The following is a 21,725-nucleotide window of genomic DNA, read 5'->3' on the forward strand; positions in this document are numbered from 1 at the left end:
TTGCTGCAATTCTTCCCAATAAAGACAACTGTAATTTTTTCCAATTCTCCATATCCTTCTGTACCTTCTGCCAGAGATCCTCATAGTTATTTTTGTATAATTTTGTATTTGAAGCTGCTATATACACTCCTAGATATTTAACCTTTTTAGCTATTTCAAAATCTGTTATTCTTGCTAATTCATCTCTTTCAAATACAGACATATTTTTAATTATCATCTTTGTCTTATGTGAATTAACTTTAAATCCTGATACTTTCCCGTATTGATCAATTATATCCAATATATATGGAGCCGACTCTATAGGTTGGGATAAGGTAACAACCAAATCATCTGCAAATGCTCTTAATCTATAATCTTGATGTCTAATTACAATACCCTTCAATTTTTCTGAGTCACGTATCTTATTCAATAGCACTTCCAAAGTCAAGATAAACAACAATGGGGACAGAGGACGCCCCTGCCTTGTTCCTTTCTCAATTCTAAAAACCTCTGTTAAACCTCCATTAACTATTATTTGTGCTGTTTGCTGCTGGTATATCGCTCTAATTGATTGTGTAAAATATTCCCCAAAATGCATTTTCTCTATTATTTTAAACAAAAATTGCCAGTTCAAGCGATCAAATGCCTTCTCTGCATCCAAAAATATAAACGCTGCAGGGACTTGGTTATTTTTTTCCAAATATTCCAGTAAATTTACAATTTGTCTAACATTATATTTCATTTGTCTCCCTTCTATAAACCCTGATTGGTCATTATGAATTATTTGTTGCATAACTGGCATTAATCTATTAGCTAGTATCTTAGCAAAAATTTTATAATCTGTATTCAAAAGTGAAATTGGCCTAAAATTCTCAGGTTTGATGGAATTTTGATCCTCCTTTGGAATTAGTGAGACAAAAGCTGTTTTCCAGGAAGGTGGTACTCCTCCTCCTACCTGTATTTTATTAAATAAGATTTTAAGTGGTTCTAGCATTTCAGATTGTAAATGTTTATAATAAACAGCTGTTAGTCCATCTGTTCCCGGAGCCTTACCTATTTTTAATTGTTTAATTACCCCAACAATTTCCTCGGAAGTTATTGGCTGATTCAATCTTTCTCTCTGTTCCAGCGTTAGTTCAGGAATATCTATCTTTAAATATCTATCAATATCAACATCTTGAATTGCATCTTTAGCATATAGCTTTGTATAGAACTCCAAAAAAGCCTTTTTTATTAAATTCTGTTGGTAAATCTCCTTACCTCTAAATTCTATCTTGTCTATAACACGTGATTTTTGTTTTTTTCTCATTGTGTAAGCCAACCATCTCCCAGGTTTATTGGCATTACAGAATGTATTATGTCTGGCATATTGTATGCTGGTTGCTACTTGCCCAGCCATTAACATATTAAATTGCTCTCTTAAGATATTTATCATATCTTTTGCCTTTTTGTCTCCCGGATTAGTTATAAGCAATTGTTCTTTCTTTTTAATTTCCTCCTCTATCTCTTTCCGTCTGTTTTGTTGTTTTAATCTATATTTATTGTTCAGAAAAATTAATGTTCCTCTCATATATGCCTTACTTGCATCCCATACCATTTCCATCGAGGTACCTTTATTCATATTGTTAACAAAAAATTCTTTCATTTGTTTTTTAAGTTCATTCAAGTTATCTTCATATCTAAATAAATTCTCATTTAACCTCCAAGACTTCCTTTCCCCTCTTTCCTGTTCTAGTTCCACCCAAACCGGGCTATGATCAGTTAAAGTTCTTGGACATATCTTCGTCTTCTTCACCCTAGAAAAAAGATCATTTGTGGTTAATATAAAATCAATCCTAGAAAAAGATTGATGCCTATCTGAGAAAAAAGTAAAATCACTTTCCAATACGTTCCTTTCTCTCCAAATGTCTCTCAGCTCCATATCCTCCAAAATATCAAAAAAAGATTTAGGCTGCTTAGCACGCATGGATATCTTGGAAAGACTTTTTTTATCTTTCTGGGTATTTATTACCCCATTCCAATCACCCATTAAAAGTAAAGATCTGTAATCCCATTGTAATATTTTAGTATGTAAAAATTTATAAAATTTGTCTTGCTGTTGATTAGGTGCATATATTCCAATTACAAGCAGCTTCCCATTCTGTGTTATTAATTCAATTGCAATATATCTACCTTGAGTGTCAGCCTCAATTAAATTGGCCAATAAGCCTCTTTTAACATATATAACTAGGCCATTTTTCTTCTCTGGTGCTGATGCCACAAAATGTGTACCTAATTTCGAATTTACCATCCATAACAAAGGCTTCCTCTCCAGCCTCCAGCTCAGGAAAGTTCCATTTGCAACAATGTATTCACGGAGTTAAGCTCTGTTTCTTTTAAAAGGCTTGCACTCTTGCTTCCGCTCTGTCTGCCTTGTTAGAAATCATTAAAACTCACTGTTTGCCGGCAGAATTGGACGCGACGTCTGGCTCTGGCTAGCAGAGGCACCAGTGATTCAGAGCAATGGAAGGGCTGAACTGGGGAGCTCTCACCCTCCGAGTCCCTGGGATTAATCCAGGGACTTTCGGGGAGCTCTACCCACCCCCCCAACTCTCCTCTCCTTCTTTGCCCGAAGGAGAGTTTTTTCAAACCGCCGGACAGCAGTTTAGCGCTATCAGGGCGGTTTTAACAGATCAGGTGGCTGGCGGTCAATGGAGACCGTCCTCGACGTCCGCGGAGCCACCGGAAGTCCGAAATTATTTTCTGAATGTGAAATTTGCTTATCAGTTGCCAACGGATTTTTAAAATCAGAGACCAATGCTTAAGTATTGATAGAGGTAGAAAGATATTCTTTGGCCATGAAACAGAAGACAGCAAAAAAGTAAGGAAACTATAGAAACAGTTGGAAAGTTTAATATTTCCAGTTAATTTTCCCAAAGACATTTTGGAACCTGCAGCTAGCTGCTTTTGAAATGATGGTTTCCCCTCATCACAGCAATCACTTGCTTTTTTCAATCCACTTATTCTTTTGAAAAAGAATTTTAAAATCAAGGGTCTGATAAATATGCTTTAAGCTATAAACCAGGGCTGTCAAACTCCCGGTCCATGGGATGGATGCATCAAGCACTGGCCACGCCCACATCTGGTTTAGCGAAGGGGGAAAAAGTCCCAATACGTTATGTGATGCTGCTGTGGCAACATGAGTTTGATACTCCTGCTATAGACCATACATTTGCATTTTATTTCTTTCGTAGTGCCAAATATGTTTTGAATGTATTTTAACAAATTGTAATTATCTGAAGCAAGGTCTGACTAGCATTTTGCCCACAGCAATCTAAGAGTGATCAAGAAAAAGTGAAAGTTGTAATTATCAAGTTCTATAATTGCCAGAACAACATGCCTTATTATTCTATGCACAGGATTATAAGAAGCACACTGCCAATTTCCATACCATATTTTATTACTAAACTGTAGATAGCCAAAGATTTTTAAGATGACTACAGCTATAGGTAAACTAGTATAGGATCAATTGTGAATGCTGATTGCTGTTAATATGTACAGTATGAACCTAAATATACGTTGTATGCTGACATTAAACATAATATCTTAAACAGAACATGATGATAAAATATTTGTTATATTTGTAGTGAATACAACAGATACATACAGAACATACTCATGGGATAATTTAATTTACTCATGCAGCAGGTTCTCACGCAGAACTCTGCAGGTTCTCAGATTTGTTCAACTGCATTCAAGAATATCCTTAATATAATTATCAGTGGCCACCCACAACATTCCATAGATAAAAACTCCATATTGAATATTAACTGGAAAAAAATATCCTGAATGTTGAATCTAAAGCACTCATGCATCATTCCTGTTGTGACAAATGTTATCTATACAAAAATAAGTGAACAATTGATAGCTGCTCTTAGTATCTCATTGCAACAAGGTACCTAGCTGTATTCTAATACAGCTATCTGCTGCAGGATTTTTTCCTAGAGTTGAGTTTCTTAGAAAACTCAATGATGATTACAGCAAATATCAGGGTATATCACTATACCATCCTTTATCTGTAAATGGTATCAAATCAAGTATTTCATACTATCCTCCTCCTCCCCGTAGACTCCTAAGTGCTGTTCTAGAATAAAGCAATATGTGAATACAGAATTGTGAGAAATGCATATATATTGGTAAATGTATGTCTGCTTAGCCAAGTAATAATTGCCCATAGCCCTTGAAATTTTTGCACAATAATTTTCTTGTAATAGAAACTTCCTAGAAATAGAATTAAAACACAAGCAGGTTTGTTTTTTTTTAAATCTTACAGACTAATTAAATGTAGACTTAAATATATTATATTATAAACGAATTATATTTCTAGTTAATAAATACAGCAAAGTAAAGTCAGAATGAAGAGCATAACCATGACATCATATCAGAATTCATCTGCAAATCAAACACATTCAAAATATGCTTTCTGAATAAGGAACCACTCAATGTTCTATTCATACTCAGCATACTTTGCTTTTGTTCTTTTATAAATGCTTCTTTGAAATGTTCAACTGTGGAGGTGGTATTATTTTCTTTGCTTCCTTCATTTTTCAGAGAAAAGTTATTTTCAATTTGTCTCAGAGCTGACGATAAAACATGTTGGAAAAATTCTGTTTCTTTTATTAAAGTCAGTCCAAGCTGTTCAGCAAGTAGATTCTTATTTCCTAACTTCAGTAATTTTATCTTGCAAGTTGATGGTAGCAATCCAATGAAGGCATGAAGGCACTGGAATAAGGCAAATTGATGTCTGTGAAATAGATGAACAAGACAGTTGTCATCATGTATTCAATGGAAAGATTTACATGGAAAACAAAATTCTCATCACAAAGAAACATGACTCTACTTTGCCTGGAAAAAAAATATTTCGAATAAACGCCAAGCATAAAAACAATGTTGAAAACACCTGTCTCAAACATTCAAAAACTTGCAAAATTCAGAGGCAGCATTATGTACCATGTTCTCATGACTTGTTCTCTAAGATTCATTTGACATTTACTTAGCAGCATTATGATACTGAAGATATTGTTTCTCTTCCAACACATTATATAATTAAAAAAAATTAAAGGTTGATTATTAATGTTAATTCTGAGAAAAAATAAAGTACTTTTTTCAAATTCCTCTAAAGTGTATCAGATACTGCCTTAATCCAGTAGTTAAGTTTTTTTAATGGCATTTTATGTAAACTATTTAAATTTCTTTAATAAACAAATGAAACACTTGCCGATGTATCTAGCAGTATCTAGCAGATACTAGGGGTACAATGATTAAAAAAATGGTCATTTAGGGATCCTCTGTCAGCAACATATACAATTACTACCTCTACAAAATAATTCAGGACAGTTGTTAATACTCAAAAAGAAGCTAAAATAGTCTTTTTCAGCCTTTCAATGGTTGCTACCTGCAGAATACTGTTAAAAATCCTTCAAAAGGTGTTTTTAGATTCCACTTGAAAAGAGTGCCATTCAGATTTCCAGATTTCCAGCAGACCATATAATCCGGATATTTTTCAATTGGTGCACACTCCATTTGTTCCAATAGATGCTTGTTTACTGGAAACAATGTGCAGTCAGAGGAGATTATTTGGAAAGAGGATTTGTGTGATATTGCACAGAGTGCCAAAAGATCTTCTGTAGAACCTGCAACACAATTTTTTTTCAATGAAGCTAAGCAGTGCAATATGTTTAAAACCGATATCTACTTAATTTTGTTTCTAAAATGTATTTTTATTATGTTTAGATACCATTTCAGACATGACAAACTTTAAGTGGCATACAAAAATGCACTCTTATATACAATTGCAAGAAAAAGTATGTGAACCCCTTGGGATTACGTGGAGTTTTGCATGAATTGGTCATAAAATGTGCTCTGAACTTCATCTAAGTCACAATAATAGAAAAACAAGAGTCTGCTTAAAATAATACTACACAAACATTAGATGTTGCCATAGTTTAATTGAACATAACATGTAAACATTCACAGTGCGGGGAGAAAAAAGTATGTGAACCTGTGGACTTAATAACTGGTTGACCCTCCTTTGGCAGCAATAACCTCAACCAAATGTTTCCTGTAGTTGCAGATCAGACCTGCACAACGATCTGGAGTAATTTTGGACCACTCCTCTTCACAAAACTGTTTCAGTGTAGCAATATTCTTGGGACGTCTGGTGTGAATCGCTCTCTTAAGGTCATGCCACAGCATTTCAATCGGATTGAGGTCAGGACTCTGACTGGGTCACTCCAGAAGGCGTATTCTGTGCTGTTGAAGCCATTTTTTGTTGAATTACTTGTATGCTTTGGGTCATTGTCCTGTTGCATCACCCATCCTCTGCGGAGCTTCAGTTGGCGGACAGATGGTCGTACGTTTTCCTGCAAAATGTCTTGATAAACTCTGGAATTCATTTCCCCATCAATGACAACAATCCGTCCAGGCCCTGAGGCAGCAAAGCAGCCCCAAACCATGATGCTCCCATGATGCTACAGTGGGGATGAGGTTTTGATGTTGGAGTGCTGTGCCTTTTTTTCTCCACACATAGTGTTGTGTGTTCTTCCCAAACAACTCAATGTTGGTTTCATCTGTCCACAGTATATTTTGCCAGTAGTGCTGTGGAACATCCAGGTGCTCTTTTGCAAACTTCAAACGTGCTGCAATTTTTTTTTTTGGACAGCAATGGCTTCCTCCATGGTGTCCTCCCATGTACTCCATTCTTGTTTAATGTTTTCCTTATTGTAGATGTGTCAACAAAAATGTTAGCATGTGCCAGAGATTTCTGTAGGTCTTTAGCTGACACTCTAGGATTCTTCTTTACCTCATGAAACATTCTGCGCTGTGCTCTTGCAGTCATTTTTACAGGACGACCACGCCTAGGAAGAGTAGCAACAGTGCTAAACTTTCTCCATTCTGTCTTACCGTGGACACATGAACATCAAGGCTTTGGAGATACTTTTGTAACCCTTTCCAGCTTCATGCAAGTCAACAATTCTTGATCGTAGGTCTTCTGAGAGCTCTTTTCTGCGAGGCATGGTTCACATCAGACAGTGCTTCTTGAAACCAGTAAACCCAAAACAGGTGTGTGTTTTTAAAGGGCAGGGCAGCTGTCAGCAACACATCCAATATCATCACACTGATTGGAGTCAAGGTTGGCTCACTCCTGGCTCCAATTAGCTCTTGGAGAAGTCATTAGACTAGGGGCTCACATACTTTTTCCTCCCTGCACTGTGAATGTTTACATGTTATGTTCAATTAAACCATGGCAACATCTAATGTTTCTGTAGTATTATTTTAAGCAGACTGTATTTTTCTATTGTTGTGACTTAGATGAAGTTCAGAGCACATTTTATGACCAATTCATGCAAAACTTCATGTAATCTCAAGGGGTTCACATACTTTTTCTTGCAACTGTAGTACAATGAAAGCATTTAATAAAATAGCAAGTGCACGCTATTGCATTTTTTTTGTTTAGGAAAGTGTCATATTTTTGATGCTCAGAATGTTGGGGTCACAACTGAAGAAATTATTTAATGAAACATATGTTCTGATAGACCCATATATAATATTGCTTATATACATCTTCCATATAATTCCTAGAATTAACAAAGAACATCTGGGGGTTGCTTAGAATTATGAAATTAATTTGAAATAAATGAGGAAATTCTAAACTTTCTTCCAAAAGCCTATAAAAACTGGGTTCAAGTAGTTTCAACTTACAACAATTTCTTTAGTGACCATTCAAAGATACAACAGCACTGAAAAAAATGATTTAGGACTATTTTTCACACTTATGACCATTGCAGCATCCCCATGGTCACATAATCAAAATTCAGATGCTTGGCAACTCACTCATATTTATGATAGTTGCAGTTTCCCAAGGTCATCTTTTGCCATCTTCTGACAAGCAAAGTCAATGGGGAAGCCAGATTCATTTAACAAAAAAATTACTAACAACCACAATGATTTTGTGGCAAGAAAGGTTGTAAAATGGGGCAAAACTCACTTAACTGTCCCACTTAGCAACAAAAATTTTTGGGCTCAATTGTGGTCGTAAGTCAAGGGCTATCTATAAAGGGAGAGTGAAGAAGGGTTGAGACATGGTCTTAGGACAGGGATCAAAAAGAGCCTGAGTGGCGCAGAAGACTAATGCAGACTAATGCTACTGTTAAAGGTAGTATTTAGCTTCCAGCTGCCTGCAATTACTGTGAGTTCAATTCTCACCAGGCTCAACCTTCCATCCTTTCTAAGGTAGGTAAAATGAGGACCCGGTTTGTGGGGGCAATAAGCTGACTTTGTATAAAATATACAAAAGTATGAAGGCTACTGCTTAACGCCTTGTAAGCTGCACTGAGTGTCCGGAGAAGGGCAGCATATAAATCAAAATAAAATAAATAAATAAATAAAAAATAGAAAAGTGTTGTCTTATTTATATTATAGAAAATGTTATTCTAAATATTTTTAAAGGTTCTTTTGAAACAAAAATATTGAATTTGATCACAATTATAACATACAGACAATACTGTATACAGTATAAAAACACTAATGGAAATCTTAAGTTGAAAAAAAGTTTCATTCTTTATTGTATAGATTTCTTATTGTAAATATATATTTACCTGGATACTCTTTCAAATTTATTGAAAGCTTTCCAGTAGAAATCTCTACCAGACTTAGTAAAAAATCTCCACATAGCAAAGTCAATCTTTTGCTTTTCTGCCAGTTTTCACTGTTACTGCTCTTCTTTGCATGAAGCAGTACCATGCAAGTTATTTCATGCCATGCCAAGAAAGGGGACAGTTGGGTAACTGCTGTAATGGCTTTTGCCTTATTCCTCTTCACTTCTGAGTCTTTTCCATTGCACTTGCTTTCTTCATTAAGGCAACTTAACTTGATTTTTTTAGGCAATGGTTCCAAGTGCCAACATGATAGAGGCTCAGCTTCTGAAGCTTTCGTCACTGTAACTACTCTACAGTGGCATTTTGATGGAGAAAGTAAATGGCACTTCTGGCCAATTATCAGAGATAAACTGGCATCACTGAGTTGCCTGCTTCAAAACAAAAGAACACAATGTAAACAAATATATTTATAGCTTCAGCATTTGTAGTGCTCTTGTGTACAGATAGTTCTCAACTTACAACCATTTATTTAGTGACTTTCAAAGTTCAAGTGAACTGGAAAGTGACTTATGATTGTTTTTCAGAGTTTACGATTGTTGCAGCATCCCCAATATCACATGTTCAAAATTTGGACACTTGGCAACTGGCATGTAACTCAACAATTGTCTTGCTTAGTTACAGAAATTTTGGACTCAACTATGGTCGTAAGTAGAAGACTACCTGTATTTGATATTTATAATTCACAACTGCTTTGTGTCAACTTTATATTAAATACAATGTAATTAAATATATCTTCAATATTTATTCATAAGATGTATCATAATATTTTGTCTTGGAATTCTTTTAAATATCTGTATATCTAGATTTCTTTTATTTTGGAATTCAAGCTTCAACCATATAAATGTTGCCAATGATTCAACATGATTGTATAGAATTTAAACTACTCACAAGTTGAATGTTTCCATGACTTCTACTCCAACTATTAACTGGTCATCCACCACACGATACCAAACCTTCTTTACAATTTGTTCTTCATCTTCAGTTGGAGTCAATACACCATTATGAAATTCTTCCTCTGTTTCATCCCAAAGAGAAACAAGATTTTCCTTAGATGGAAAGATTAATATTTTTTTAAATATAAAGTCCAATAACTTTTTGTATAATGAAAATTTGTTGTTGTATTACCACAGTATGGTATACTTTTACAGTAGATATATGCGCTTTTAAATCATCCTTATCAAGTATTTATACCCATTCTGATTTTTCCCCTCAATTTCAAATTGAGTAAACTGCACTATGCAAGTGCCCAGGTGATATGCTTCCATATTAACTATTGAAAAGTTACCATTATCCTGAATATTATAAAAATATGTGTTATTGGCAAGCTGAATATTTCAGTGATCTCTAAACACGATAGCAACAATTTTTCAACCGGCATTCTGTTAAAAAATAATTACATTACTTGTTTAACCAGACCCATTATTATTTTTGTTTCTGTTACTAGAAATGGAAGTTCTATACCTATATAATAGGGAAAAAATTACATTCCACTTTTAACATTGCTGCAAAATACCTTTTTGATCCTAGGAATTCTTTGTTTCCAATCTTGAACAAGATCTAATAATGCATGACAGCTTTCCATCAAAACTTTTTCTTTGAGGCGTAAATGTTGTTGAATGGCTCGAACAGATGCAAAACCAGCCTATATAAAAGAACAGAGGCTTTGTGATGATACTCTTGTAAGCATCATGGTATTTTCTTCCTGAAAGATGCTAAAGATCTATTTTTATTCATATGGTTTAAAAATTACTTAGGTTAGAAATTTGACTTCTAGACTTCCAGAAATGTATTTCTAAATTCAAGTAAAATAATATATATTTTGCCATGCTTATCATTGTGAATAGTTGCTAATGTTCTGCTGTAATACCTACATAGTAGATGGACTGAAAACATGTCAAAATACAAGTTTCATTAAATAAAACAAAATGTATATCCAAGAAAAAGATGCTATACACCAACCTGTAATCGTGCTTCAAGGGCTTTGATAGTAAGAAGGCGATTTTCTTGTATCTCTTCAACAGAACAGTCATTTTCATAGTTTATATTACTCTAAGAAAAAGTAGTGCACATACTAATTAAACACCAAAGATTTACAGAACACTCTGTGAAGTGGAGAATATCACAAGAATCCAAACATAAATTTAAGATTTTTCCATAGGAAAACTGAAACTAATCACACCCCTTCTGGTCAGGCAGCAGAAGAGACTGACACTGCTTTGTATGTAACCCTGTATATTAGAGGAGGAGACAAAAAAAAATATCCCACACCAGATATAGCTTATATATATTTCTGAACTGTTTAAAATATGCTGCATGTAGTTGCAGTCTGATTTTTGATGTAACATAGATTAGATTGCGGGGGCGGCGAGGGGGGGTGAGGGGATCACAATTTTAAAAAATATTCTAAAGATGCCAATCACCCCACTAAGACTGTATAGTAATTTAAAAGCTTGAAAATGAGGCATACACAGTGGCCAAGTTTGATCAGAATGCTAAATCACACAAAACTACTGGTAAACACAATGCATCTTGGGATTTATGTATTACCATCTATATATCTACATCCAATAAATCCAACCTTGTCCTTTAGAAACAGAAAGCAAAGCTTAGTATGTCATTCAAACCCTAATTTTTAGAATCAGATGAGATAAATCATGATAGTCTCATGCATAAATTGCAGAATTGACTTTATGCTATTCAATAAATCATAGTTAAGATTAAACACAGGCTATGTTTATATACTGTACCATAAGGTGCCATAATGTATTTTGTTAGTTTTAACTTAACATGTGTGATCCATTCCAGTGTAGTTTATATGTGGTTTATTTCACTATGCTACTGAAATAATATGAGAACCTGAAATAAAACATAAATGGAAGCTTTAAATTACTTGTAGTTGTACTGGAGATGGTGACCGAAATCTATAAGCCCAATGCTTATAAGTACTTTATACTGGAATAATAAACCATGTTAAGCCTTACGTAGGAAGGCTTTTGTCTGCTTTGTAACTAATTGAGTCAAAGTTTTGATTTGTAGGATGACATGACCAAAGTCAGTAATTTGAATCAAAATGTTCATTGAAATCCTGCATGCAATGCTACAATCTGTACTGAAATATGAACTTAAATATTAAATTATTAATTAAATTTTAAACTAAATTTAAATTAGATAAATTAAACATTAAACATTAAATAATCAGCGTAATTCTTTTTAAAATAAACATTTCTCAATTATTTGTAGCATATCTTACCTCATAATTAATATTTCCAAAATCTGTTATTTGAAATGCCTTTAATGTTTCTGAAATAGAGTCACTCTTTAAAAAAACTAAGATTTGTTCAGTTCCAATACCAGCAAAATCATCTACCAGAACAGATCTCACATTCTTCCAGCAAAAAGCCACCTATAACATAAATCAGAATTGTAATGATTTTTTAAAATTAGTCATATACATACAGCACATGATTAAAATATGTAAGACAGCATTTTATCTGAAATTTTGCAGCGATAGGCATTATTTGCACTTATTAAAATATGTTAGTTGTACTTACTGAAAAGGCAGCTTAAGATACATGGTACAGCAACTACAAGATCGCACTGCATAAGAATAATTTTACTCATATTTGCTGTCATAATGTCAATTTACACGGAACATGATTTGTAAATCCAAGATTGAATACAATCTACCATGCACTAACTGTGAATATTGTATTTAATTTATAAATTTGTTCTTTTAAAAACTATGATCCTTCCCATGACTTATATTTCAAATCTAATCAAAATAAATAATAAATTGACTTCCGGTTTGCTGCTTGTCGCCGCCAGACAATCCCTTCGGATCGCCAGCCCCATTGCCTGTAAAGAGCCGCCTTCACAACGGAATGGCGGCTCGAAAAAACTCCGTTTCCACGAGGAAATGGAGATAGAGCCGGCTAGGGCGGGTAGAGCTCTCTGCGTAGCCCCAAAAGTTTTTTTTTTTTACTTTTGGGGACGGAGCAGATGAGACTCCCCATTTCCCTAGCCGCCGCTCCGGGCTTTGGGAGACCTCTGCTTATGCAGAGCTAGGCGACAAGAACAAGCCTACAAATTTAGCAGATTAATTAGAGGACGTGAGTTGGACCTGTGATCCTGAATCGCAAGTATTTCATTTATTTTATAAAAGTTATTCAAGAAGGGAAGAAGGAAAAAAGAATTTTTAAAAATGGTGACTGCCAAGGCTTGAGAAGGGGCTGAAAGGGAAAGTCCTTCCGTTTTCTATTACTACAAAGTAGTGGAATAAATACTCTTGGCTACAATTGAAGGTAAAACTTCACTTTTGTGTTTTTTTTCTCCTGGAGATTTGATATTGATCTTGGCTGGAAAGCAGCTTTTTTCTTTCTGCTTTTCTTTTCTTTTCTAAAAAAAGTTTGTCTGGGCGGAAACATGGCATTGAGACTTATAAAGCCGGACAAACAAGCAGTGGGGGGGGATTCCCCCATTAACAAACTACATGAACAAGTTCTAAATCTCCAGTTTCAGAAACCTGATTTTAACATAATAGAATTTCTCTTGGAGGAGATTGTAAGAAGGGATGAGATTGTGAATCAGAACTTTGAAAAATTTTGATATTTAGCTGAATAAATGCTAAATTAGGATTTATGGGGAAGGCTGCTTTGAAATGTTATATTAATTACACAAAAGATTAAATGTTAAAGCAGGACTTATTATATAGTTTTAAAGTGGAAGGTTGTTATGAAATGTTGTATTAATATACAGATATAAGTATGGGGGAGGAGTAAAAGGGCAGATTACTGTTAAATTGGGAGTTATAATAATATTATTATGTTAAATTAGAAGTTATTATGCAATGTTATAGTAGAATGATATTTTGAAATGTATGGTAAAAGGGGGAAGTAATAATATTAATAATATTATTAGTAAGTAAGGGTCAGTATTTAGAGGAGGGAGTAAGGGGATGGTAAAATATTATATAATCTGTTATGAATTAGGTTTTTGTTGTGAAGAAGTCACGGGGGGGGATGGGTGGTGAGGGGGGGTTAGGGAGGAGGGGGGGAGAAAAATGTGGGGAAAAAATTGTATTTGAAAACTTTTTCAATAAAAAATAATAATAATAATAATAAATTGGTTAGAATTTCATATAAGCCCAGAATAACCTGGGCTTATCCCTTGTATATATGTACATGTTTGTGCTTATATAACTTAATGATAGTTTGCAGCTCTAAAACAAATTTTTTATCTGTGAGCTTGTACAGAGCCCATTACCAATAAATATGTTCAGCCAGGTTTGATATAAAGAGCAAGGATTTAATTAAGACACAGAACAGATATAAAATTAAAAAGGAGTGAATCAATTAAATTATGTCAAAACAGTATCACTCATTTTAAAAGATAAGGTTTGTGTCTACAAGGACCAAGAAAACCTTCATATGTCAGAACTCCATAATGCACATTAAGTTCCTATGTAAACAATGGCTGTCCTTTATCATAACTGCAGGGAACAGATTTTGTTTGATTGAATGTTCAACACTTAAGCAAAATAACAGAACATGCATCCACATTTCTTTCATTAATTTGGACTGGAATAACTAGACATGTAATATTTTACAAAAACAATGAGACAGAATCTCCACAATTCTAATAATAATTGTTTTAGAACATCAGTTCAATACCTGCAAGTTATGTTTCCATATAGCACATACATCTCCGGAAGCAAACATCACGATCACCAATTTGCGATCTCCATCCACTGCAGCTATTTGTACTGAAAAAGGATTTTCATATGGAAGCTGCAGGAGGTGTTTAGGCCAACCATCTTGAAAAAAAATCAATTGGCCTTTGCAAGTAACTGCAATCAGTGATGTCTTATATTTGCTTCTTTTTACTTCAGTTTTGCAAACATATACACAACGCACCACACTGCCATAAGCGTGAGGCAAGAAACTAGCATTCAACAGTACTTTTTGTTTGTCAACTCCATATGCAAAACACTCATATCCCCAGATGGCCAGGTCTGACCTAGCACTACTTTGCTTATTGTCTCCTGGAAAACCAGCAGCTCTGGTTCCTAAAACAACTGTACCCTCACCTTTCATTTGACCAGCCCATTGGACAGAAGAAAACTGAATAGGGGCACATAAAACAATGCCAGTTTGGGGAGAAATATGTAACAGATGTCCTTCATAACACCATAGTATTGTTGGACCAGCCAATAATTTTACAGGTTCTTTGATTGCATAGTCTAATTTAAACTGCAGAACCAGTTCAAATTTATTATTGGTATGAATCAACAATAGCATATATTTAATTTTTTTCTTTTTCTTCTTTTTCAAAAGAATGCAAGGGTGAAGAATTCCAGTTCTGAAATCAGATGCATTGCTGCAGTGAATAATTTCAATATCTTCACCATATATGCAAAATGATCCAGTGGACACCTCATTAAAAAATTTAGTGCCATTGTCAAATGTCATTCTTTTCACATGCAATGTAGTAATTGTGTTATCATCGCTCTGTGAATTGTTCCCTCTTGATAGTTGGAAAAGAAGCAGTATCCCATTATAAGACAACAGTTTCTCTTGCTGATGCATCCACATTTTCTTTTCTTATCAAGATTCCATTATATTAAGATTGGTGTTTCTCTGAATTCCACTACAAGGATTCTTCTGTAATTTTTGATCCAGAGAACATTTTTAAATCTGAAAATGTAAAGAGCTTTATTAATACTGCAAAAGATTTTGATTATTTTACCTTTAATAAATAGCAATTATTTTACCTTCAATAAATAGCAATCAGTACTTGAGAAGAAGCCAAAATATTATGAATATATACTTTTAAAAACTTAACGTACCAAATTCTGATTGATTGGTGGCCATACTTACAGATCAAAACAGAATATAAAAAAGATAAGGAACAATTTGGCATATACAGGGAGCAATTGGAACTTGATATTATTAGGATCCGGGGGGGCGGGGGAATGATCACAAAAATGTATAATTTTTTGTTGAAATTTAAATGGAAGAGGAAACTGTGAAAGAAACAATGATTAGTTGGGCAAAAAATTTTGGACATAATATTCATTTGGATCAATGGGATAGATTATGGGAGAGAAATTACAAACGAACGATGTCAGCTACTTATAAAGAAAATCTTTACAAAATGTTCTACCAATGGCATTTGCCTCCAGCGAGATTGGCCAGGATGTTCTTGAATAGATCTCCGAATTGTTCGAGGTGTGGACACAAGCAAGGAACATTCTACCACATGGACTTGTCCTAAGATTAGGAAATTTTGGGGCAAGATTAAAAAATGGCTGGATGAAATAACAGGGCAGAAGATAGAAAGCCGGAATTGTTTCTCCTGGGTATTCTGGAAAGGAAAATGCAGAAAAGTATACAATATATCATATTACACATACTAATGGCAAGTAGAATTGTGATAGCACAAAATTGGAAACAATCAGACACCCCTCCAGATCAAATCATAATAAAAAAAATATACGAATGTGCAGAGATGGACACATTATCTATGGAAATGAAGGAGAGGGAGGACACTGAGTACTATTTAATATGGAATAAATGGTATTCCTGGTTGGAGAGTAAACATAAAATTTAAGGGATGTTTTTGTTACGAGACTGAATTGTAAATAGAAGTCAAGATAATTTAGATAAAGATGTAAGTTTAAGATAGAGATATTTAGAAGTAGAATTTGTGTAAAGAGGTTAAATAGGTTAGAGTTAACGTTGCAGAAAAGTTGTTATTAGTATTGAAATTCTGATATTTGTTTTTTGTTGTTTTTATTTTTTGTTTTTTGTGTGTTTCTTTTCTTGCTTTTTTTGTGTGTATTGTGTTTCTTTTTGTACTGTGTATTTTAAACTTTGGAAATTTAATAAATATATATATTTTTTTTTAAAAAAGAAATTTCTAGTTGTTGGGACTTCAACTCTCACAATTCCACAAGGTGGTTGATCATTTTTAAGAATTTTGGGAGTTGGTCCACCTACCTGGAAGTTGGCATGGTTAGGACTTACAACACTAGAATTTCCTCATTCCAGAATCATGCCACAGAATGTAACACTCTTTCAAGCCAAGGTAACCTTGTCCACATAAATAATAACCTGGACAATTATTATGTGTATAATTATTTACCAACTTCAGAGGATTGTAGATCAAATTATTAGGAGACCAGTAAAAATCCATTTTCTGATTTTTTTTAGTTGTCAATTCTAAATAAAGAAAAATGTGGATTAGAAAGACCACACCTGAAATACTACATCCAATTTTGGTTACCACATTACAAAAAAGATGTTAAGACTTTGGGGCATGACAGTAGGTAACATTCTATTATATGAGGGGCTGCCACAAAGAAGAGGGGATCCACTTATTTTCCAAAGCACCAGAAGGCAAGACAAGAAATAACAGAGGAAACCAATCAAGGAGAGAACAACTGGAATTAAGAAGAAACTTCCTAACAATGAAGACAATTAACCAGTGGAACAGCTTGCATTCAGAAATTGTAGGGCCTTCATCACTGGAGGTTTTTAAGAAAAGACTGGATTGCCACTTGTCTGAAATGGTATAGGGCTGTGATGACGAACCTATGGCACATAGCCCTCTCTGTGAGCACGCACGCTATTGCCCCAGCCCAGCTCCATTGTGTTTCTGTTACGTTTCTCACTGTCATTTGCAGGGAAACAAAAATTTGAGAGATTAAAAAAAAATGTGTGAAACAGCATTCCACCTTCGTCGTGGTACATTTGCTGTTGCTGCCTCCATGGCCTGTCCCCTACTCTCACAGTGCCTTGCACAGCAAAGTGAAATTTAGCGTGGAGCCACAATGTGACCCTGGCGTCATCTCGGCTTGTTCTGGCCTCCCGGATATCAGTTTTTTTCCTGCAGAGCTGCCTGTGATGGGATGCCCCGCCTCCCTCCCAGCCAACAGAGCTTCGCTGCACTTCTCCTGGGCTTGTTGGCCTCCAGACGTCAGATTCCCACCACCCATTCAGGATTTCCTTCCCCCCCGCCCCTAGGGGAGAAAGAGGGAGGGAGGGAAGGAGGGAGGGAGAGAGAGAGAGGGAGAGGGAGAGAGAGAGGGAGAGAAAGAGGGACACTTACAATGAGGAGGTGTTGTGTGTATATAGAAAGAAATAGTAAAAAATGTTGCTAGCAAGCTGAAATGAAGAAATGCTGCAGACCTGGATGGTGAAACCACAGAAATATTAATATAGGGATTTGCTCTGCTGATCAAGGGGTTGGGAGCTTATGTTTTGTGTGTGTATGTGTACATATGTACGAAGGCTGCCTTTACAGCATTGGAAGAATGGTTGGAAGAATGCTGTAACAATACAAAGGCAAAGAATGAGTAATACTGTAAGGCCCGTCCTCTCCCCCTTATTCAAGAAAGTAAAGACTCTCGAAACTTAGCGTTTCAAAAGGAACCTTTTATTGAACAGGGGTGATAGCAGGGTGAAAAGAAAGCAGGCTCTGAGGAGCCCTCAAGCCATACAGTTAGAATAAAGGAATTAGAAACTACTGCCAACAATCCAATGTGGATTCAGCCAATCCGCAGGTGTGAAAATGTTATTGTACTGGCCGCTCTGAGAAAATGATAAGGGAAGTTTCTCAGGGTCATCCTCTGCCAGCTTTCAAGCCACATGGCCCTCCCTCCCCTTACATTCCCCAAAAGGTGCAAAAATCCCAGGGCGCTTAGGCCCCAGGCTAAAAGTTATAAATCAATAAATTGCAGGATACAGGATACATAGGAAAGAGAGTAATGAGTAAAGAAAGTAATTAGAAATCCCCCCCCCTTCCCCTAAAGAAATGGCATATAAATGGAAATGCCACGGCCTCTCTGCTTCTCAAAGCAGTTTCTTTTCCTTGGAGAGTCGATTTCGCAGGTTTTCCTCCAGACAGGCAGGAGTTTTCAAACGCCACTCTGCTGCGCAGTACCCCTCCTTTCTGCATTTGAAGAAGCCTGATGGCCTCGGTGCCAGGGCGGTTTGCAGCTTGAACGGTTCCCTCTTCCCCTGGGGTGGGGACCTTGTCCGCACTCTAACTGCTTGGTACTGGTTTCGGGTCATATCACTCTCGGCTTCCTCTGCCATCAGGTACCATTCATGCAAGCGGTTAGGGGCTCCTCGGGCTAAGCAAGCGATGTACAGGTCATCATTCAGCTGATACTTAAACCAGCTCACTAGGATGTCTTCTGGCCAGTCAATATGGCAGGCTAAGTCGCGGAATTCCTCTGTGTATTCTGCTACTGATTGGCAACCCTGTTTCACGACCCTGATGCGATTGCGGGCTTTGCGGTTAGCTAGTGGGTCCCCAAAATGCTGTCACAGGGCCATCATAAAATGGTTGAAGTTTCGCAGCTCCAGGGCGTCGGCATTATAGTTATCATCCATCAGGCAGCTGCCCCCTCCAGGGCCAGGGTGCCGACTCGAACTCGCGTCCCCTGGGTTAGGAAATTTTGGCCGTATTCCTGCATATATGTGAGGACTTGGGCTAAGAAAAAGCCCAACTTCTGGGGGTCTCCCTCATACTTTACTCCGGGGGGGGAGGTTCCTCTACAACTGAGGTCCCCTGAGCTGGCCGGGGACATTCACCTGGCCTGGTGCTATGAGAGGAGGGTTTCCCAGCACAGCTGCTGTTCCGGCGGCAGTGGAGGCTTGGTCGGCTGCTGCGGGGTCCAGAGTGATGGCTCTGGCTTCATCAGCTGCTGGTGCTGCATCTGCCTTCCACCATTGACGATCCGGCTCCCTTCAGACATTGAGGTCCCCCAGAGCCTGCATCATGAGCCAGGTGACATGCTGAGTCGGTCACTGCCCAGCGGTTCTTCGATCAGCTCTTCCTGGTCGGATAGGGCCTCCAACTCCATTTCTACCCTGGCTTTCGGCTACCGCAGTTGAGGGTAACTCCCTTGGTTCTCCCTTCCTAGCTGTCCTTCTTCCCCACGCCAATTGACCACCTGGGTTTCATGGGGCCTTCCAGGACAGCTTGGATGTCTTCAATGGGGCATATGGGGCCGGCATCTGGCTGGGTGGCTGTGGAGGTCTCCCCCCAGCATTCAGCTGTGTTCAGACATAGTTTGTAGGATCCCCTCGGTAGAGTAAAATTTTTCTCTCCGGGTTGATCACATTTGCAGAACCTGCTTTCTGTAAGGCCCAGCCTCTCCCCATTATTCAAGAAAGTAAAGACTCTCAAAACTTAGCATTTTATTGAACAGGGGTGATAGCAGGGTGAAAAGAAAGCAGGCTCTGAGGGGCCCTCAGGCCATAGTTAGAATAAAGGAATTAGAAACACCTCCCGACAGTCCGATGTGGATTCAGCCAATCCGCAGGTGTGAAGATGTTACTCTACTGGCCACTCTGAGAAAATGATAAGGGAACTTTCTCAGTCATCCTCCGCCGGCTTTCAAGCAATGTAACCCACATGGCCCCCTCCCCCAAAGGTGCAAAAATGCCAGGGCGCATTTTTTCCTGAAGTAATGGCAGATATACGGATCTGAAAAATACAACTACTGGGAATTCCTTGGCGAAGTGCATCTCGCTGCTATTGGGCGGAATCCTGACTGAAAGATACAAATGTGACAAAGGGCAAAATGTAGGAAATGTGGTTAAACTTTATCCTGGTGGAGCTGGTGGAGGAAACCTGATTTTTCTTTAAACAGGCCACTAAGAAATTAAAGAAATGCAGAAAGTTACAAATTGAATCTGAATTTTAAGTGATCTACTAGTTAGCTGGGGGATTTAAAAAAAAATTACAAACTCAAATATGAGGGCTTTTGCCCAAATATGAGGGAGGAGAAATTATGAATTTCCTTTGGGTTGAGAAGAAGTGAGATTTCATGCCTGAGGAATTACACTCAATCCGGAGAAGTTTAGGAGAATGGGACCCAGAGAGTGAACATTTAATTTTGCTGCATAGAGCTTTAAAACATTTGGTGCTGCATACTTGAACTTGGGTGATTTTATTTCTGCTCTAATCCCCTGACACATTTAATTGTAACCCTTAATGTTTAATTTTTATTAAATTCAGGGGTTTCTTCCACTCCCCAGGTGGGAGGGGGAGAGAGAGGGGGAGGAAAAGAGAGAGAGAGATGGAGAGAGGGAGGGAAAGAGAGAGAGAGAAACAGAGAGAGACAGAGGGGGGGAAAGAAACAGAGAGAGAGTGGGAGGGAAAGAGAAAGAAAAAGAGGGAGGGAGGGAGAGAAAGAGGGAGAGAAAGAGAGAAAGAGGGGGGAAAGAGAGAAAGAGGGGGAAAGAGAGAAATGATATTACAAAAGTTTTTTTTATTATTGCTAAATGTAATATTTCAAAAGCAGGGGGAAAAATGAAGGGGCATAAAAGTACATTTATCACATTTTTCTTAGAACAATTAGCTGAACTCTGGCTTGTTTATCATTATTTTAGGTAGTAAAACCTCATTATTCAGGTTAAATTGCCATGTTGGCACTTTGCCATAAATAAGTGGGTTTTGGGTTGCAGTTTGGGCACTCGGTCTCTAAAAGGTTCACCATCACTGGTATAGGGTCTCCTGCTTGAGCAGGGGGTTGGACTAGAGGACCTCCAAGGTCCCTTTCAGCTCTGTTGTGATTGGATCAAGGCTCAGTGGGAGTCACAGAGCCCATTTTAATTAACAAGTCTGTGCTCCAACTTGCTTTTTTCTTTGTGGGCTGAGATCCTGCTGAAGAGATTTCATACTTCATTGTGATGCTTAAATCCTAGATTCCATGACAAGCTGGCGACTGCTACTAGGGACACCCTCCTCTTGATAATCCAGGCTACAAAATGGTTTTACCCACCCACCTCCTGTGCTTAGGATCTGGATCCCATCTTCCCAATCGAAGACTTGGAGGTGCAGCAGAATGTAGCAGGGCATGGCAGTACAAAAAATGTATTAAAACATACCACACAATTACTTTTACACCATCGTGCGTTCATCCCTTTCATAGGCAACGTAGTAAGGCTTTGCGCCGACCTTCTCGAAACCCGAAACCACTCTGCCATCCATCAGAGCCCGCCACCCAAGGGGCGGATTGAAAGGGCCTGATTCTTG

General features: G+C 37.1%; 1 protein-coding gene across 1 annotated transcript; it reads right to left on the reverse strand.

Annotated features, from left to right (window-relative positions):
• Positions 1–2,901: 2,901 nt before the first annotated feature.
• Positions 2,902–21,719, reverse strand: FANCB (FA complementation group B). Its single transcript, XM_070943028.1, has 9 exons — positions 21,578–21,719; positions 14,345–15,367; positions 11,926–12,078; positions 10,635–10,724; positions 10,189–10,317; positions 9,564–9,721; positions 8,616–9,046; positions 5,414–5,651; positions 2,902–4,762 (listed from the first exon to the last, which is right to left on the reverse strand). The coding sequence occupies exons 2-9, from the start codon at positions 15,263–15,265 to the stop codon at positions 4,369–4,371; spliced, it is 2,514 nt and encodes an 837-aa protein (XP_070799129.1). The 5' UTR covers positions 15,266–15,367; positions 21,578–21,719; the 3' UTR covers positions 2,902–4,368.
• Positions 21,720–21,725: the final 6 nt, after the last annotated feature.

The sequence above is a fragment of the Pituophis catenifer genome, unplaced genomic scaffold (genome assembly GCF_029215685.1).
Source record: "Pituophis catenifer annectens isolate HBS135680 unplaced genomic scaffold, rPitCat1.0.hap2 SCAF_4, whole genome shotgun sequence".
Taxonomy (NCBI): domain Eukaryota; kingdom Metazoa; phylum Chordata; class Lepidosauria; order Squamata; family Colubridae; genus Pituophis; species Pituophis catenifer.

Coding starts and splice junctions, on each gene's coding strand:
- FANCB (XM_070943028.1), bottom strand. CDS start 15,265: ATGTGGATGCATCAGCAAGAGAAACTGTTGTCTTATAATGGGATACTG. Junction 10,725..11,925: donor TTGGAAATATTAATTATGAG/GTAAGATATGCT, acceptor ACTTTTTCTTAG/AGTAATATAAACTATGAAAA. Junction 4,763..5,413: donor TTTTTAACAGTATTCTGCAG/GTAGCAACCATT, acceptor TCTATTTCACAG/ACATCAATTTGCCTTATTCC.